The sequence below is a fragment of the Sciurus vulgaris genome, assembly GCF_902686455.1.
Source record: "Sciurus vulgaris genome assembly, chromosome: 11".
Lineage (NCBI taxonomy): Eukaryota > Metazoa > Chordata > Mammalia > Rodentia > Sciuridae > Sciurus > Sciurus vulgaris.
The window spans coordinates 9,854,775-9,874,533 of NC_136472.1; the positions used below are offsets into that span (position 1 = coordinate 9,854,775).

Below are 19,759 nucleotides of genomic sequence, written 5' to 3' on the forward strand. Positions count from 1 at the left end.
GATACTTAGCACAGTGCCTTGTCCATAAGGTATGAATAAATTATTATCTTTATTTATTTTAAAATTATTTATTTTTGATGGTACTGGGATTTGAACAACTCTGTCTCTGAGTTACATCCTCTGTTGTGTTTTCTTTTGAGACAGGAACTCACTAAGTTGCCCAGATTGACCTTGAACTTGTGATCCTCTTGCCTCAGCCTTAGTCATTGGGATTATAGGCAAGTGCCACAGTGCCTGACAGATAAATTCTTGGTTTCTTTTAGATCTCGGGTTTGTCTGTTGCTTTTCAATATGAACCTTAAGAGGTTATCCACAGAAATTCCACCCAGGGAGGACAAGTATTAGTATTTATTTATTACCATGATAGTATGGCATTTAACTTCTATTTATAAATTGTTTTCTTATAGTGTACAAAAAATTAAAAAGTGAGAAGAACCCTTTTGTGGCTGATACTGCTAGTATAAAAAGCGAATAGCAGTTTCTGTAACTTAAAGGGTGGAATCTGACAGTCTAGCCATTTTGTCTACTTCGCGTGCTATGACCATGCAACCTTCAGTGCCTCTCAGGTGAGAGCCATTTGGAACCATATTTGTGATTTTGGGTATACTTGCCTATCTCCTATACTTTACTTAAAATATGTCCTTAAATCTTAATTGATTTACTTCTTAGACTTAGCCTTTTTCTAAGCAATTATCTGTTGAATTGCTGGTGTGATGTTTTCTAATATACATTAAGATATATAGTTATTAAAAATGTCCTTTCGACTACCTAAAAACATCTTTAATACAAGAGAGAAGTACAGTTAGAGAACTAGGGCTTTGCCCATTCCCTAGCCTCACCGGAAGCTTTTTTTTTTGAGGTGCTGGGGATTGAACCCAGGGCCTTGGACTTGCAAGGCAAGCACTCTACCAGCTGAGCTATCTCTCCAGCCCCTCACTGGAAGTTTTTTGTAAACTTTCCATAAATCCACAGCTACTAAATGGCTTTGAAATTCAAAGAATTAATATTTTCGTGCTTTCAACTCTGGTAGGGAAAGTATTTGTTAATGCTTTTGAACTATAGAATTAATAGCCCCTGAAACGTTGACGGAGTTATTGAAAATGATCTGCAGGTTGGATGAGGTAGCACAAGCCTGTAATGCTGGTGACTCTGGAGGCTGAGGCAGGATGGTTGCAAGTTCCAGGCCAGCCTGGGCAACTTAGTAAGACCTTGTCTCAAAATAAATATAGAAAGGATTGGGATGTAGCTCAGTGGTAGAGTGCCACTGGGTTTAATCCCCAGTTGCCCCCTGCCTCCTCCACAAAAAAAAAGTCATCTGTAAAACATAGCCACATTGAAAGATCTTTTCCAGCTTATTTCCAGGACTTGTTATGCAAGATACTAAACATTTTTTTAAGCCTTAGTTTCCTTGTTTTTATAATGGGACATGTTATTTACCTCATAGACTTAAAGACTGAAGATTAAATAATACATGTAAAAGACTTTGCAGTGGCAGGCCACACTTTGATGGACATTTGTGCTATTTCTATTTTTGGACAACTTTGAGTTAGGCTGATGTGAACATTCTTATTCAAACTTCGAGATATATACCTAGGAGTGGAATTTCTGAATCCTAGGGTATGTTTAATTTTAGTATGCATTGCCAGTTTCCCAAAGTGCCTATACTATTTTATACTCCCATTTAGAATGCATGAGAATTCCTTTTTCATATCCTCTACCCCAGTTGATATTGTCATACTTTTAAATTTTAGCTGTTCTGTTAGGTAGGATGTGGTTTTAATTTTTGTCTCCTTGATAAATAATGATGTGGAAGCACCTTTTTATAAGATTTTGACCATTAGGTATCTTTTTTTTTTTTTTTTTTTTTTTTTTTTTTGGTGAAATTCTTGTTCTTAGTGTTTCCCCATTATTATTATTATTATTGAAAAAATTGGAATGTTTGTCTTTTTCTTTTTTTTAATATTTTTTAGTTGTAGATGTACACAGTGCCTTTATTTTATTAATTTATTTTTACGCGGTGCTGAGGATTGAACCCAGTGCCTCAGATGTGCTAGGCAAGCGCTCTACCACTGAGTTATAGCCCCAGCTCTCGTCTATTTCTTATAGAGTTCTTTATTGTTTCTGGATGTGAGTACTTTTGAAATAGATATTGTATTTTCTCCTAGTCTGTGGCTTGCCTTGTTACTCGTTTATTGGCATCTTTCTTATGAAGTCTTCATTTTAGTGAAGTCTTCATTTTTTTTTTTTTTTCTTTTTATGGATAGTGTATTTGTGCCCTGTTTAAGAAGTTTTTGCTCTTTCCATGTTTAAATGTGTTAAGCTGGATGTGGTGGCACAAACCTATAATCTCAGTGAATAGGGAGGCTGGGATAGGAGAATCCCAAGTTTGAGTCCAGCCTGAGCAACTTAGTGAGACCCTGTCTCAAAAAAAACAAAACAAAAACAAAAACAAAAACAAAACAAACCCCGGTACTGGTTCAATCCCCAGTACTATAGTAAATAATAAATTACATATGCATACGTGTGTGTCTATATGTGTGTGTGTGTGTATTTGTGTATGTATATTTAAAAACGTTTGCAACTAATGTTTTTCCCTAATATTAATATAGGTGATGCCATGGAGAGCAGAAAGCCTGGTCCAGTGCAAGTTGTTTTGGTTCACAAAGAGCAGCATTCCTTTGAGCTAGAAGAGAAAGCGTTGGCTAGCATCCTTCTGCAGGACCACGTCCGAGATCTTGATGTGGTGGTTGTGTCAGTGGCTGGTGCCTTCCGAAAGGGCAAGTCCTTCATTCTGGACTTTATGCTACGATACTTATATTCTCAGGTAAGGGAGAATTAGTTTATTTCATGGTGAGAAATGAGACTTTTATGTTTACAAAAGCAAAATAAGCTCCTGAATTATCCTTGCTGTGTAAAATTACTTGTTGACAATTTAATAGTAGGCCAGGCGTGAACTACCATGCCTGTAATGAGGTCAGGGATCACAAGTTCTAGGTCAACCTCAGTAATTTAGTGAGGGTCTAAGTTGCTTAGACCTTGTCTCAAAAAAAAAAAAAAAAAAGGGCTGGGAATGTGACTTAGTGATAAAGTGCCCCTGTGTTCAGTCCCCAGTACCAAAAAAAAAAAGATTTAACAGAGTGGTCTGGGGTATAGCTCAGTCATAGAGAACTTACCTATAAGGTAAGATCTTGGGTTTGATCTCCAATACTGAAAGAAAAAAAAGACAAATGAATGGATATGTCTTATTTTTCCTATAGAAGGAAGGTGGCCATTCAAATTGGTTGGGTGACCCAGAAGAACCATTAACAGGATTTTCATGGCGAGGAGGCTCTGACCCAGAAACCACTGGGATTCAGATCTGGAGTGATGTTTTCACTGTGGAGAAACCAGGTGGGAAGAAGGTAAGGATGAAAAGTAAAGAAAAAAAAACAAAACAAAAAAATGAGAACTTTAATGTGTACTGTGTTAATTCATTTAAAAAATGTTTTTTTAAATGAAAGTGTTATAAGTGTATGGTTTAAGAATAACATGGGAACATAGTGTATTAAAGTTCATATATATGGTTCTATAAAGCTTCTAACACAAAGTAGCTGTCAATGTGCTGATCTTCCCTCTGCCCAGTTCTTAGTTCCCAGAGACTTCGATCTCACTGTTAAAAATGTTGCTTCTCTTTTTTCCTTCCTGTCCCTGTTCGTGAGTGGTACATACCTGCTACCATTGTTTGTGAACTGATCAGGTACAGGGCAGTAGGCAGTCTCACTGTGGAGAAAGAAGGTGGGCATTCACTCCCTAGCCATAGTAGGTTTCCCACCTGGCTGTATCCATACCTTTTCTCCACAACTGTATATGCATTAGGAGAATAGGCCTTGTGTTTCTTACACTGACTTTATACCATTCCTTCTGTTTTTAGCCCCGTCCTTCAAGCATGCCTTCCTAGCTGTTTGTGCCTGAGTCTTTCCAGATTTAGGTGGTTTCAATTCCCCTTTCTGGTTGTTTAGTTTCAGCCTTTTCCTAATCTAAGTCCTAATTTAGGATTGGGAACTAAAGAGTTGCTATACATTTTTTGTTTTTGTTTTTGGGTGCTGGGGATTGAACCCAGTTGTGCTTTATTTACTACTGAGCTACATTTTTAGCCCTTTTAATTTATTTTTTTAAAATTTTCAGAAAGGGTCTCACTGAGTTGCTTAGGGCTTTTCCAAGTTGCTGAGGCTGGCCTTGAACTTTTGATCCTCCTGCTAGCCTCTGAGTTGCTGGTTAAGGTGTGCACCACTGTGCCCAGGTAATAACAATTCTTGATTGTTGTTTCAACATCTTCCTTTTCCTTGTTAATTTTCTTTTTTTGGGTGCTGGGGATCGAACCCAGGGCCTTGTGCTTACAAGGCAAGCACTCTACCGACTGAGCTATCTCCCCAGCCCCTTATTAATTTTTTTAAATTTGATTTTTCTTCCTTTTTTCTTTTCCTTTTCCCCCCCTGGATCTGGGGATTGAACTGAGGAGTGCTTTACTGCTGAGCTATATCCAGTGCTTTTTATTTTGAGACAGGATGTTGCTAAGTTATTGAGGGCCTCAAACTTGTGATTCTCCTGTATCAACCTCCTGAGTCACTGGAATTACAGACAGAAGTCACTGTGCCTGGCTGTCTTTTTAAGTTGCATTTCAGGAGAAAGGTGTTTTGGAAAAACCCTCCTTTTTTTTTTTTTTAAATGTATAGATACATGTGAAATGTGTAGTAAAATAGGTAGATAATCATAAACTTTTAAAAAAGCTGGGGATGCAGTTCAGTGGTAAAACACTCCTGGTGGGTTTAATTCCTAGTACAAAAAAAAAAAAAAATATATATATATATATATATATATATACACACACACACACATATATATAAGATAAAGAATTATAACATTAAAATATAATGTTAGAAACCTTTTCATGGAAGGTATTTAGATTTTATCTAATTATTATCATTACTACTACTACTACTACTACTACTACTACTTTTGGTATCAAGGATTGAACTTGGGCACTTGACCACTGAGCCATGTCCCCAGCTCATATTTTATTTGGAGACAGGGTCTCACTGAGTTTTTTTTTTTTTTTAAACATCTTTTTAGATGTTGATAGACCTTTATTTTATTCATTTATTTATATGTGGTGCAGAGAATGGAACCCAGTTCCTCACCCATGTGAGTCAAGCGCTCTACCACTGAGCCACAACCCCTTTTTTTTGAGAAAAAGGAAAAAGAAAGTTTATTGCTTTATTAGCAAAGGAGAAACACAGGAGACTCCTGTCCCAGAGACTGTAATTCTGCCCACCTGCAGGAACAGGGAGCTTTTAAAGGGGTGATTCAAAGACTATATTCAACATGTTCTACATTGGAGTTGTAAGTCACTTGTTAATTTGAGAGACAGTCATTTCTGAGCTCTTCTGGTATCATTCCCAAAGTCTGGATTACTTCATTCCTATGGTGGGTATGTACTTAAGGACAGATAAATCTGCCTAAAATGGGGAAGAAATGTAATCCTGTTTCTTCATAGATTAGGGTGGAGGATAGATAAGAGAGGAGCAGGGAGAGAGGGAAAGAAGCATGTCCATTTTAAAAATAAGTTGCAGTGGCAGAGCAGCAAGAGCTCCATTCTAAGTATAAAGTAGACCACTGTTACATTTCCCCACTGTCAATTTCTACATTCCAAAAATGGGTGACATCATCTCCAAACTGCTTTCTGCTGAAAGGGGGCAAAGTAACCCAAAGTTCTTGTTCTTTATCTGGTGGGGCATGGACAGTTTAGCATCAGAGCAATTCAGAGGTCCACAGTGGCAGATGGCAGATGGCTGGACAAGGCATATGTAGGGCAGGGATCATGCTAAGACAACAATAATGATAGCAAAGCATTACTTTTTGTAAGTAATTAGCACAAAGACAATTAGTATTTTAACCAGTCTCTGAAAACCATGAGGACAGTAACTTACAATCTTATCAGTGAAAAACAGATCAAGTTCATCAATATGGGAGGATAAGAAGATTTGTAGGCCTATGAAATCAGACTCCAGTTAACTCAGGACAAATTTGCAACTCTTGTCGTCATTATTATTAGCACTCTCACACAAGAACCTTCTCTTTAGAGCCTCCAGCTTTATTTACTTTCAGTAGGACTGACACAAGTATTCATCTTAAGTTACATTTTCCTTTAAAATGTCCATGTAGGACTATGCTTTTAGGCTATGCTCTCCTGCCAAGTGTTTAAGACCAAGTTGGTCAAAACTGACCTTGTTCCTATCTACTTTTAAGAGTCAGTTGAGATTCCTTAGAGATCTTTCCTGGGGACGTGTAAAACCTCTTGAATCCTTTAGCTTTCCTCTACCAGTGATGCCACTTGCCAGGATGGGTTGGGGTCTGGTTGATCATATGTGATATTTCTTGGAAACATCAGAGACATTTCCATCTCTAGTGACCCTCCTTTTTTCAGAATGTGCTCTGGTTGGCTTCCTGTTCTCTAGGGTTCTCTTGATCTCCCTGATCAGCAGATCAGGTGTCTCACCAGAGTTGCAGGGCCCAGAGAGGGTTATTCTCTTGGTCCTGGCTGACTTCAGAGGGCAAGGGCCAAAATGTTGGCTGCTTTTTCCTTGCCCTTAACTTCCTTGACTTTGGTCAAGTTTTTGGTTTTAAACATCCAGCAAGCGAGTTTCAACAGTCTTAAAGTGGGAGTAACAGGTTATAACTTCAATATCTATAATTTTCCAAATACCCCTTTCATGTAATTGGGGTTGGTGTTAGTACTGGAAGTCAGCATTATATGCTATCTGTCCTGTAGATGATGGCTTACTAGCTCAAATTAATCCAGGTTGGCTTTTTTTTTTTTTTTTTTTTAAGAAGCAGTACCTCTGCAAAACACTAACAGGCAAAAGTTATGAAGTTTACAAGGAAAATACAGAATGAAATTATCAGAACAGAAACATTCAAATTGCATAATAGCTAAGAACCAAGAAAAATGACTTTAAAAATCTTGAACCTTTACATAGTTATATATTATATTCCCTGTTTGAAATTACAGTAATCTTTACAACAAAAGTCAGTCTTTTGAACACAACTTTTAAGTGAGCTGAAGTCTAGCCTATTTTGGAGCCATTTTAACATGGAGTAAGATGGGAGGCAGAGTATTATCTCAGGTAAGACAGGACTTTTCCAAATAACACAGTACAACATTACATCTGAAACATCAATCAAGGAAAGGCTAAGAGAGCTTTTAACTTTCTTTTTGTGGAAAAAGTGACAGAATGCTTCCATATTTTACAGTGTCACCTTTAACCAGATAAGGATCTCCTTATTACCTTTAAAAATGCATTTAAGACTGGGGTTGTGGCTCAGCGGTAGAGCGCTTGCCTAGCATGTGAGGCACTGGGTTCAATTCTCTCAGCACCACATAAAAATGAATAAATAAAGGTATTGCGTCCATCTACAACTTAAAAAAAAAAAAAAACCAAAAATCCGTGCCCGCTTCGGCAGCACATATACTAAAATTGGAACGATACAGAGAAGATTAGCATAGCCCCTGCGCAAGGATGACACGCAAATTCGTGAAGCATTCCATATTTTTTAGATGTGAAATGCCCAGGATGCTATAAAATCATGACAGTTTTTAGTCCTGCACAAACAGTAGTTTTGTGTGTTGGCTGTTCAGCTCTCCTCTGCCAGCCTACAGGAGGAAAAGCGAGACTTAACAGAAGGATGTTCCTTCAGGAGGAAGCAGCACTAAAAGCAGCCTGAATCAAGATGAGTGGGAAAACATCCCAATAAACACATTTTGGATATTTAAAAAAAAAAAAAAAATGCATTTAAATTCCAACTCTAGTGTGAAGAATAACACAAAATTGTCCGTATAACTTACAGTAGGTTACTTTATCCAGCTATAAAACATCAATGACATGAATAAACACCAACCAAATTTGTTTTTTTCTATGCAAATCCAAGATTTTTGCTATAGATAATTTTAGTTTAGATAACAACAACTTGGCATAGTAGTCGCCTAAGCTTTACATTTAACTAAGTTTAACTTTTAAAGTACAATTTAGAATTTAGAGTGTATGGTAGCAGTAATTCACAGGTCTGCATCTGTTAACAAAAATCAAAGGATAGTCTTAAATCTCTTATATATTTAGGAAGCAATGTTAGTCCCCAGAAATGGACTGAGTCAAAGCAAACAGATATAAGACAGGTTTTCAAATGACAGTATGACCCTTCTGTCAGATGCAATGTATCTGACACTTACTGGTTTATTTTGCCAATAAACTTAAATCAGCTTTCATTTTTCTAAACTTTTACATAACACTTAGGTATAGTTCTCAGATGCATACATATACCTAGTCACATATATTTTGCATGCCAACTATATTGTTATAACTATGTTGTTATAACCTAAATAACAGTTGTTTGTTTAACCAGTTACAAAGTAATCATTTATGAATTTAGAACAGGTACAAACCCTAATTCCTTTAAGACTTAGTTTCCCCAATTAATAATAATATTACTTTACCAGACAAAATACTTTTCATTCAGAAACATTTCTTTTACCTTTCAATTTTCCATACTAAACTGTATATCCATACCTAGAACTTTCTTTTATCTTTTCTAGTTTTGGACCCTTTCTTCAATTCATATTCTGAAATAGACTTTATGAATGTTATCTGTGCATTTACTTGACACAACAAATTTCATCCTCGGAGAGAGTCAGACAATCCAGCATGTACAAAAAAGCCGTGCCTTAATATTTTTTCTCCCAGGTTCCATTCAAGGAGTTGGAGCACAGGATACTTTTGAGCCTGACCTGTCTCCATTATCATTATCACAATGCCATCAACTTAAGTGAGTTCCCCACTGTCAGTTGTACCCAGAGGCTCCTTTTGGGCCTTTTTCTTATACTAGGCGTATTGATATATGTCGCCGCCTGGGGCAATTTGTTACCGCTTGCAGCAACAATCGCGCAGGTATTTATCGGAGGTGGACTGGAAACTGAGCTACTTCTACTCTTTCTCTTTAGTGGGCTGCTTTCTTGCTTGTTTGCTTGTTCCCTAGCTTATTAGGGGAAGAAAGGCTCTGAGAGAAGAGAGGGAGAGAGAGAGAGAGGCTTTGCATAAAGAAAGAGAGACTTTGCTTAAGAGAGAGAGAGACTACACTTTCAAAGATCTGTATCTTCTTAGTTCTGCTCTTTCTTCTTAAAGGTGCATCCTGCATCCTGCATCCTGCATCCTTCACCCTTCACTCTGCTATCTAGAGGTGTGGCTTTACTTCTCCGTTCTGCAATCTGCAACCTGCGTTCTGCCATCATTCAGAGGTGCTGCTTAACCGTTGCTTATCCTCTTTGCTAGCTGCTTATCCGTTATCCCTGGTGCTTCCTATAGGTGTGTCTTATATACCTAAGGCAGCCAATCAGCTTAGGATCAGCACAATTGAGGCACGCCCCTCGGTACCAATCAAGAAAGAATGAGGAATATTTGTTGACCACTAGCACAAAGGAGACATTAACTAATTAGGCAAAAGTAAATCACACTGTGTTAACACTAATTATGCACCACCTCTTGACTCAATGCCAGCTACCATCTTAGGGTTACCCAAACATATCTTCTGCAGATATACATATTTCCATCCTTTTCTTCAGGCTTCCTTGAAGATTCCTTTGCAGAGGCTGCCAAATGGCCAATGTTGTGACTTTCCTGAGTTCAGTTTCCTTTTTCTCAGAGTGGACCATGATGAAGCAACTTGTACTGTTTCCTAACCCTCCTGCAATTGACTCTCAGCAAGTTCTCTAGCACCATGAATCCTTAACAAGGAAATGGGGTTCCTTGAAGAGCCAGGCCTGCCCAAAAAAGCTGGAGTCAGGGTTGCTCTTGCATCCCATCTGGGGTGCCAAATTTTTTGCTCAAACCTTGGTCCTTGTCCCTGATGCCAGTCCAATAACAAGGACACAGTTTTGGGAAAAAGGAAAAAAGGTTTATTGCTTTGCAAGCAAAGGAGGAAGATAGGGGACTTTTGTCCCAAAGACTGTGGTTCTTACGCCTCGCTTTTAAAATTCAGATATAATTGACATTGATTAGGCTTTAATGAACCAGTCTTTATCTCTTGTCATTAATTAAAGCTCAGGGTTTACATTAGGGTTCACTCATTGTGTTGGACATTCTGTGGATTTTGACGAATGTATAATGATGTCTTTCTACCATTTGGATCAGAATAAATTGCCCTAAAAATTCTCTGTGACTTATCTATTTTTCTTTCATTTCTCCAGATTTCAGACAACCACCAATATTTTTATATTTTATGTTTTTGGTGTTGGAGATTGAACCCAGTGGTGCTTAACCACTAAACCACATCCCTAGTCCTTTTTAATTTTTATTTGATTATTATTTTTTCATATATAAATTTTTTGGTTGTTGATAGACCTTTATTTTATTTATTTCCATGTGGTGCTGAGAATCGAACTCAGCAGTTCACACATGCTAGGCAAGTGCTTTACCACTGAGCTACAACCCCAGCTCCCTTTTTATTTTTTGAGACAGGGTCTCACTAAGTTGTTTAGGGCCTTACTAAAATTGTTGAGACTGGCTTTGAACTTGTGATCCTTCTGCCTCACCCTCCCAAGTCACTGGGATTACTGTATTTTTACTTCTCCATAGTTTTGTCTTTTCCAAAATATCATATAGTTGGACTAAACAGCATGTAGCCATTTTAGAATGAATTCTTTCACTGAGCAATGTGCTTTTAAGGTTCATCCATGTCTGTGTCTTGATAGCTTATTTTTATTTTTATTTAAAAAAATTTTTTTTTAGTTGTTGATGGACCTTAATTTTATTCATTAATTTATATGCAGTGCTTAGAAACCCAGTGTCTCACACATGCTGGGTAAGCGTTCTACCACTGAGCCACAACCCTAGCCCCTGATAGCTTATTTTTATTGTTGAATTGTGGAGGTATCATCATTTGTTTATCTGTTTACTTACTAAAGAGCATCTTGGTTACTTCCAAATTTTGGCAGTTAGGAATGAAGCTGATACATACACACACCAACACACACAAACATATATTCAGGTATAGCTTTTGTTGGGATATAAATTTTTTTAAAATATTTTTTTGTTGTAGCTGGACACAATATATTTATTTATTTATTTTTTTATGTGATGCTGAGATTTGAACTCAGTACCTTACTTGTGCTAGGCAAGTGTTACTACTACTAAGCCACAGTCCCAACCCAGGCTATAAGTTTTTAACTCCTTTGGGTATATACCAAGACTGTGATTACTGGGTTATTAATAGAGAATGTGCTTAGTTTTATAAGAACCTGCCAAACTGCTTTCCAAAGTTTCTGTACCATCTTGCATTTCTGCCAATAATGAATGAGGGTTCCTGTTGCTCCACATCTTCACCAGCATCCAATGTCAGTATTTTGGGTTTTCATTATTTTAACAGAAATGTAATATTATCTCACCATTGTTTCCTTCTCTTAAAAAACATTCTGTTCAAACTTTCAACAGTATCAGGAATGCTTTAAAAAGTCAGTATAGGATACATGCCATATTGCTAATAATTTAAAAAAATTTTTTTTAATTGTAGATGAACACAGTACCTTTATTTATTTATTTATTTATTTATTTATTTTTATGTGGTGCTGAGGATTGAACCCAGTGCTTCACATGTGCTAGGCAAGTGCTCTACCCCTTAGCCACAACCCTAGCCTGATGACAATTCTTTATGTGTTAGCCAAAAAAGAGTTTAGTATGATTGTCTTTCTTTTTTTAATATTCAGGGAGATTATAGCTTGGAATGTAAGTGATTTTAAAAGTAGAGAATTCTTTTAATTTGCTTTTATCTTTTAATTAAGAGTCAACATCCTTAAATATATAGATCTGGACCTTAGATATTAAACATCATATGAATATACTACATTTTATAAATTTTCATTGCTTCTTTTCCTTTTTTATAATCTTCATTAGAATGAACATTCTCAAAACATCCTGTTGAGTAAAGTTGCAGTTGTGTCTTGAGGCCATAACTTTTTCTTTTTAAACTATGTTATTAACCTGTGAGGGGTAGAAAAATCTATTGACTCGTGACTAGTATTTAAAATTTTTAAATAACTAAAACAGAATAGAAATTTTCAGAGTGGAGTACACATAAAATTTTGGTTTCGGCTTTATGTATGGGTGTATTTGATCATGGTATAAAACACTTCTCACTGTGGTTTCCAGCCAAAAACATTAGAAACCCACTGAGAAGTGGAATTGCTGGGAGTGAGAAGGACCTTTTCCACTTTCTTGAGAATACTCATTATAGCTACTGACAAATTGTTCTTGATAGTGGTTATGACTGTTTACTATTCCGTTATATGATATGAGAATACCATTTCTTCTAACTCCTTCCCCTCTAAGAAATTTTCTCTTGTATTTCCCCTTTTTTGCACTTTTTAGTCTCTCTCTCTCTCTTTTTTTTTTTTTTTTTTTTTTGTGGTGGTAGTGCTGGGCATTGAACCCAGGACCTTGTGCATGTGGGGCAAGCACTCTACCAACTGAGCTATATTCCCTCCCGTAGTCACGTTTTTTTTAGTTAGCAAATGCATGCCAGGATTAACTCTATTTTTTGAGATATAATTAATACTAGAAAATTAATCATTTAGAATGTATAATTTTATGTTTTTTAATATACTTGTAAGCTGTGCAATTATCACCACCATATAATTCTAGAATCTTTTCATTACCTCAAAAAGAAACCTAGTATCCATTAGCAATCAGTCCCCATTTCCCCATTTCTTCTACCAATCACTGGCCACTACTCCTCTGCCTACTGAATATCTCTGTCTATTCTGGACATTTCACACAAATGAAATCATGTTTTTTTTTCATGTCTGCCTCTTGTACTTGGTCCAGTGCCCTCATGACCCATCTATGATGTAGTATGCATCAATACTTCATTCTCTTCCATGGCTGAATAATACTCCATTTTATGAATATACTACATTTTCTATCATCAGTTGTGGACAGTTAGGTTGTTTCTACTGTCTGGCTATTGTGAATAATGCTGCCATGGACGTTTGTGTTTAAGGTAGCTGTACCAAACTACTTTCTCACTAGCAATACAAGAGGCTTTAGTCTCCATATTCTTGACAACACTTGATGCTGTATGTATATATATTTTTTATTATTGTCAACTTAGCAGATGTGGAGTGGTGCTGTATAGTGATTTTGATTTGCATTTGCATTTCCGTAATGACTGATGATGTTGAGCATCTTTTTGTGTTTTTTGGTCATTTGCTTGTCTTCTTGGGGAGAAATGTTTAAACAAATCAAATGCATGGGCTGGGGCTATTGCTCAATGTTAGAGTGATTTGCCTAGCATTTGTGAGGCTATGGGTTTCATCACCGGTCCTGGAGGGGGTGGAATCTGTCTTATAATTGAGTACTCTTCTTATTTTTAAGTTGTACAAGTTCCTTATATAGTCTAGAAACTAGTCGTTTCCATTGTGTGTGTTACCTTTTTCATTTTCTCGATAGTGTCCTTTTAACTACAGAAAGCCAACCCCCCCCCCCCCCCCCCCCCCCCCCCCCCGCCCCAGTTCTGGTTATTGAACCCAGGCACACTTTATTACTGAGCTACATCCCCAGCCCTTTAAAAAAAATTTTTTTTTTGAGATAGGGTCTTGCTAAGTTGCCCAGGCTGCACTTTAATTTATGAATTTCCTGCCTCAGCCTTCCAAGTAGCTGGGATTACAGGCATGTACCACCACACTTCCCTAGTTTTTAAAATTTATTTTTCAACAATGAGAAAACATCCAAATGACTGACTGGGTAGTGAAGTGATTGGTTTCATTGTTGACTGTTTTGATTGGTGGGGCAATTTCCCTTCTGTGTTGACTTGTATGCCTCTGTTTTGTGGCATCTCACTGGGTCAGAACATATATTCTTCTCCAGCAAAGTGCTCTGGTCAAAGCAAGGTCCCTGAATTATTGTACTTTTCTAATAGAATCTATAAGCCAGTGCTTAAGGCTCATGTAAACAAGTCTGTCCTTTACATTTTCCTCCTTCTCACTTCAACATATTTTATTTTTATTTATTTTTAGGTTGCAGTTGTTTTGATGGACACACAGGGAGCATTTGACAGCCAGTCAACTGTGAAAGATTGTGCTACCATTTTTGCTTTAAGCACCATGACTAGTTCTGTTCAGGTAAAAACCACTTAACTTGAAGTGAGGGGAAATACAATAAAGGGAGACCATCTCATTTTAGTTACTATTCTATAAAAAAAAATTCTGTTGTGATGTATAAATGTTAGACTATAGATGTAAGATAACTGTTAGCTTAAGAAGGGGAGGCTAAATTGTTTTTTCTCTTTGGTGATAATTATATGTACTATGTTCTAAGAAAGGTCCAAAACATGGAAATTGAAATTATATCTTTTATGTAGGAAATATAGATTTGGTAAGAACTTAGGAAAATTGTATTTTATACTGTAAAGAAAGAATTTTGTGATTTTTAAGCTTATATTTATTGTTTCCCAAAACAGATAATATTACTGTTTTAATAGGCCTCATTTTCTTTTACTCAAACCTTTAATTGTCCAAATTTCTTTTGAATGCTTTAGACTTATTTGGGATATTTTTGAAGTAAGTAAGAATAGATCAATTTGGGTTTTGTTTTCTAGATTTACAATTTGTCCCAGAACATTCAGGAAGATGATCTTCAACAGCTGCAGGTATGGATTATCATAAATATTTTAACATCATGATACATCACTTAAAAGTTTTAAGAGTAAGAAAACTCTGAGAACTGAGTAGTTTTTAGTAAATGATTGAAATATGAAGAATTTGGTTCTTAGTAATCCTACACTGTGTGTGTTTAAGGCTGAGGTGGAGCAGGGATGATCAGGGAAAGGGCAGAGACTGGAAGAAAGTGGAGAGTAAGTCCTTCAAGTATATGTTAGGGGAGGTGTTAAAGGAGAGGGAGCCGCAAGGAAGGGTTGCAGGGTGTGATGGGAGCAGCCTGAGTGATGAAGTCAGAGAGGCAGTGAGATCTGGTTCACAACAGGGCTTGGGCTTTTCCTCTGGGGGAGATGGGAGCCACAGAGGGTTTTGAGCAGTGCAGCAGTGTTACCTGACCTATTGTAAAAGGATCATTGGCTGCTGGGTTCAGAATGTTTAGGAGTGCAGGATGCGTTTGGTGAGACTGGTCATGGAATTACTGCAGTATTGGAGGTGAGGTTAAATAAATTAGTATTTGTTAAATGTGTAGAATTATGTGCCTAGAAAATAGTATGTGTTTAATGGTTAGCATTTGCTAACCACTATTATTATTACTGTTACTACTACTATTATTCAGTGACTTCTTTTCTCTGTAGCAGCAGTTCTTATCTGTTTTTCCTGTAAAATACTCTTTGTTGAGTATTCTAGAGTTGAATTCAATTCTTAGCATGCTTCTCTAATTTTATCTTCCCCAATGACACTGAAGAAAACATCAAAATTCAGGTGAGTATGTCAGTTATGAGAGGGATTCCCTTGAATCAGATATATTTTCCAGTCTTTTTTTTTTTTTTTTTTTTTTTTTTTTAAAAAAAAACAAGATCATTGTTAAATTGGCTCTTAATGACTAAATGGCACTTGCTTGTAATATATAATTGATGGTTCTGTACTCATGTATGAGTGGTTGAGAACTGTGGCTCTGTATAACATTTCTATCAAAACTTAAGTTTGTCAGCCATTTTACCTGAAAGCTTAATTCCTTTCACAAGTTTTTCAAATGCCTGCTTTGTGCGGTGTATAGGGCCAAGCACTATAGATATAACAGTGTTTGATACAGACCTGGTCTTTTTCTTCATAGATTTTGTAGCCCAGTCAGAGAGATGTGAATGAAAAGGCAGGGTAGTGTGTTAAGAGTCCCAGGACCACAAACTAGGTGGTTTAAAACAGTAGGATTGATTGTCTCACGAAGTCAGAAGTCAAGGTGTTGGCAGGTCGTGCTTTCTTTGAAGGCTGGAGGGTAGAATCTCTTCTTGCTTCTTCCTATCTCCTGGTGGTTTGCTGGTGGTCCTTGGTGTCCCTGGTTGTTCAGTCTCTTGTAGCACATCAATCTTTGTCTCTGTCTTCACATGGCTATCTTCCTTGTATGTCTGTGTGTCTTTACATGGCATTCTTTGTGTAGATTTGTTTTTCATATTGGATTAGGATTAGGGCCCATTTTTGTCTTTACTTGGTTACATTTATGAAGACCCTATTTCCAAATAAGGTCACATTCACAGGTACTGGGTGTTAGGACTTCAATGTTTTTTTGTGGGACGTGATTTGACCCATAACTGATGGTTAGGGAAATTGAGATACAGTTCCATAATTCTCCTACAATACTCTTCTCAAGAGCTCCATCATGTGCTGATTCCTCAAACTCAAGAGATTTTTAAGTATTGTTTTTCCCTAATCATTTCAACATAGACCTTTCTGCTGCTTTTTGTCCTACATAGTCATGCAACTCCTGTATTGATCTTGTGTAGGGTCTTAACAGCTCTCCAGCAGACTTCCCTATTGCTGGTTTCTCCTGTGGGAGAACTATTACCCACTGCTAAATCATCTTTTTGAAGTGTTATTGTGATTCTTAGACATCTATATTATTTTCCAGATTAATGTATTACATCTAAGCCTTAGTTTGTTCTTCAGCACAGTCTATTTAATATGGTTTCATTATCAATTGTGATTTTTTTCCATTTCATTCATTCTGCCCTAGTAATGCAAATGCTCATAGTTCCTACAAAATTCAACTTGCTTAATTCTTGTAACTTTTAAAATAAAGTATTTGTTTTTTGTTCTAGTATCCATTTTGACCACATTCTCTTTCTTTGAACTCCATTAAAAAATCACATTTTCTTTAAGACTTTCTAAGCTAGTGCTGAGCACTACTACTTTATGTGTTTGGAGACATTAAAGTTTGGAGATTTTCCCAGTGAAATGCATTTTTTATTTTCTCTGTAGTATCTTGTAAAAGTACTTTTTATTGTTTATGCTACAGTTATAGGTTTGGTGTGGAAGGATTTGTGGGTTGAGATAGAAGCATGTATTATGGATAACTCATAAGTTTTTGTAATAAGAAGAAATTTTGGAAGAGGACCTGTGTTTGTTAGACAAAGTGGAGGGGTCTTTGGAATGGAAGCCTTGGTGAAGGCAAAGAATAGCAATAGGAATGATTCAGTAGTTGAAACAAGGTTGAGGAGCTTGTAGCCAGAGCAGAATGTTTGAATTTGTTTGATTTTTGTCAGTGAAACTATCTGGGTGAGAGAATCCAAGCTGTGGACATATTTCAGTGAAAAAGATCATTGAAGATCAAATGGCAAGGAGTTTTGAACAGGAATTGAAAGTAAATGCCTACTCTGATGGAGGAAGACTGAAACAGATGCCAGAGTCCTCAGTGAATGAGAAGGAATTGGTGTTATGATTAGTAAATGGACAACAGTAAGGAATGAACTAAAGAGGTAACTAAGCATGCAGAATGAACAGATGCAAAAGGAGTAGGGCTTTTGCAACACAATAGAGAATGATGATTTAGAAGTGACACAGGAAAAGGAAGGAAGTCACCAATCTCACCTTTTGATCCTGGGACTTGAAAGAATAATAGTCACTGTTTCAGATGTCTGTAGGGAAAACTGAGCCCTCGGGTTTTAGTTTAAGTAAGGAGGCAGAGAAGCAGCTGGAAATGTAGGGAATTTGGTCCTTGGTGTTCAGAAGTTGTAGATGATGCAGTGGAAGTATCTTCATGGTGGAAGGTGGGAGATCTGGAGTATTAAGTGCATGGTGGTGCCACTGCCATGAACTATGAAGCTGGGGGGAGGGGATGTGGCTGCCTTTAGGTCATCAGATCAATGGATTAGTGAAAATAGGTATGATAGGCATGATAGATTTACTCATTATAGGTTTATTTACTCTATTAGTCCATTTTCTATTACAAAATACCTGAGACTGGATAACTTTATAAAGAAAAAGTTAATTTAGCTCACAGTTCTGGAAGTTCAAGCATATGTTGTCAGCATCAGCTAAACTTTGGTGAAGGCCTCCTGGTGGATGGCATCATAGTGGCAGGAGTGCATGGGAGTGAGATCATGTAAGACAAGAAGCCAAAGAACAATCAGGAACTAACTGGGCGTCCCAAGAGAACTATGTTAATTCCCTGCAAGGGCATGTTTCCAGTGACCTACAACCCTACCACATTGCCACTCCTCTTGAAGTCCCACTGCCTCAACACTAATAACACTGAAGACAAAGCCTTCAACACACCCTTGGGGGATAAACCATAGCACTCACAGTAAGCCACTGCACTTAAGGGCTAGAGGTCTTGTTCAACTTACAAGGCTGGTGATAGACTTAGCAACTATATAAATGTAAACTTTAAGAAGGAGAAGATAATAATGCTGTGTGCCTGGAAATATACAAAAATCAACTGAAAAAGCAATTTAGAGCCTAAGAAATTAAATATGATACTCATTACAAAATATGGACATCTGGGCTTTCCTATCTACCAACTGTAGTCAATTTAAAAAGTAATGGAAAACACGGTAGCAATAAAATATTTAAATCATGGAATAAACTTAATGAGAGCTATAGGAAGCATTTCAAAACAGTACGAGACACAAAAAAGACTTAACCAGATGCAGGAATACATTATCTTCAACGTTCTGATTTCATTTCCTTTGGATCTGTATCTAAGTAGTGGGATTGCTGGCACATGTGATAGTTACGTTTTTCATTTTTCTTTTTTTTTTGTGTTGGTGATTGAACTCAGGAGCGCTGTACCATTGAGCTATATCCCCAGTCTATTTTATTTTGGGGGAGGAGGTACAGGGTGTCACTAAATTGCTGAGGATCTCTGTTTTGCTAAGTTGCCCAGGCTGATCTTGAACTTGTAATACTCCTGCCTCAGCCTTCCAAGTTGCTTATATTACAGACCCAGACCTATTTTTCATTTTTTGCTAACATCCCTACTGTGGTCTGCCATGGCTATACCTCTCTTTAGAGGCCACCACTGATAGTGCTTGGTTTGCTTTCTGCTTTGAGATTTTTCTTTTCTTTTTTGTATTGTGGATTAAACTCAGGGACACCTAACTACTGACACATCCCAGCCCTTTTTATTTTTAGATAGGATCTCACTAAGCTGCTCATAGCCTCGCTAAGTTGCTAGGCTGTCTTTGATTTTATGATCCTTTTGCCTCAGCCTCCTGAGCCACTGGGATTACAGGAATGCATCACCGCATCCGGCATTCTTCTAGATGAGAACATGGTTATACTGCCCCTTTAAAATTTTTTAAAAATTAATTGATTAATTTATTTATTTATGGTGCTATTGATGGAACCCAGGGCCTTAGGCATGCCAGGCAAGCTCTCTCCCACTGAGCTATATCTCCAGTCTCACCTTTTGTATTTTAAAAATTTAAATATTAATAATTTGTAAAATTAAGATTCATTTTTCTTTACTCTTTTTTTTTTGGTACTGAGGATTGAACCCAGGAACATTTAACAACTGAGCCACATTTCCAGTCCTGTTTATTTTTTATTTTGAGGGAGAGTCCCACTAAGTTGCTTAGGCTGACCTTCAAATTTTGATTCTCCTGCCTTAGCCTTCTGAGTCTCTGAGATTATCAGCATGTGTCATCATTACACCTGGCTTTCTCTCTGCTGTTCACCCACAGTTTCCTTCCTCTTATTATTCTAATAGTTCTGTTACAAATTTTGATTAAAAAGTGGCCATTATTCAGA

General features: G+C 37.1%; 1 protein-coding gene and 1 pseudogene across 3 annotated transcripts in view; both read left to right on the forward strand.

Annotated features, from left to right (window-relative positions):
• Window positions 1-19,759, forward strand: part of ATL3 (atlastin GTPase 3) — a gene marked incomplete at its 5' end in the record, with an annotated part of 59,147 nt that overhangs the window by 14,270 nt on the left and 25,118 nt on the right. For both annotated transcript variants that reach the window (XM_079102174.1, XM_079102175.1), the window contains 4 exons: window positions 2,610-2,824; window positions 3,258-3,401; window positions 14,096-14,200; window positions 14,677-14,727. In XM_079102174.1, coding sequence (XP_078958300.1) covers window positions 2,610-2,824; window positions 3,258-3,401; window positions 14,096-14,200; window positions 14,677-14,727 — 515 coding nt within the window. The remainder of the gene's footprint in view (window positions 1-2,609; window positions 2,825-3,257; window positions 3,402-14,095; window positions 14,201-14,676; window positions 14,728-19,759) is intronic.
• LOC306638378 (small ribosomal subunit protein eS27-like) lies at window positions 5,692-8,074 on the forward strand (annotated as a pseudogene). Its single transcript has 2 exons — window positions 5,692-5,737; window positions 7,595-8,074. The product of its transcript is annotated as a small ribosomal subunit protein eS27-like (transcript).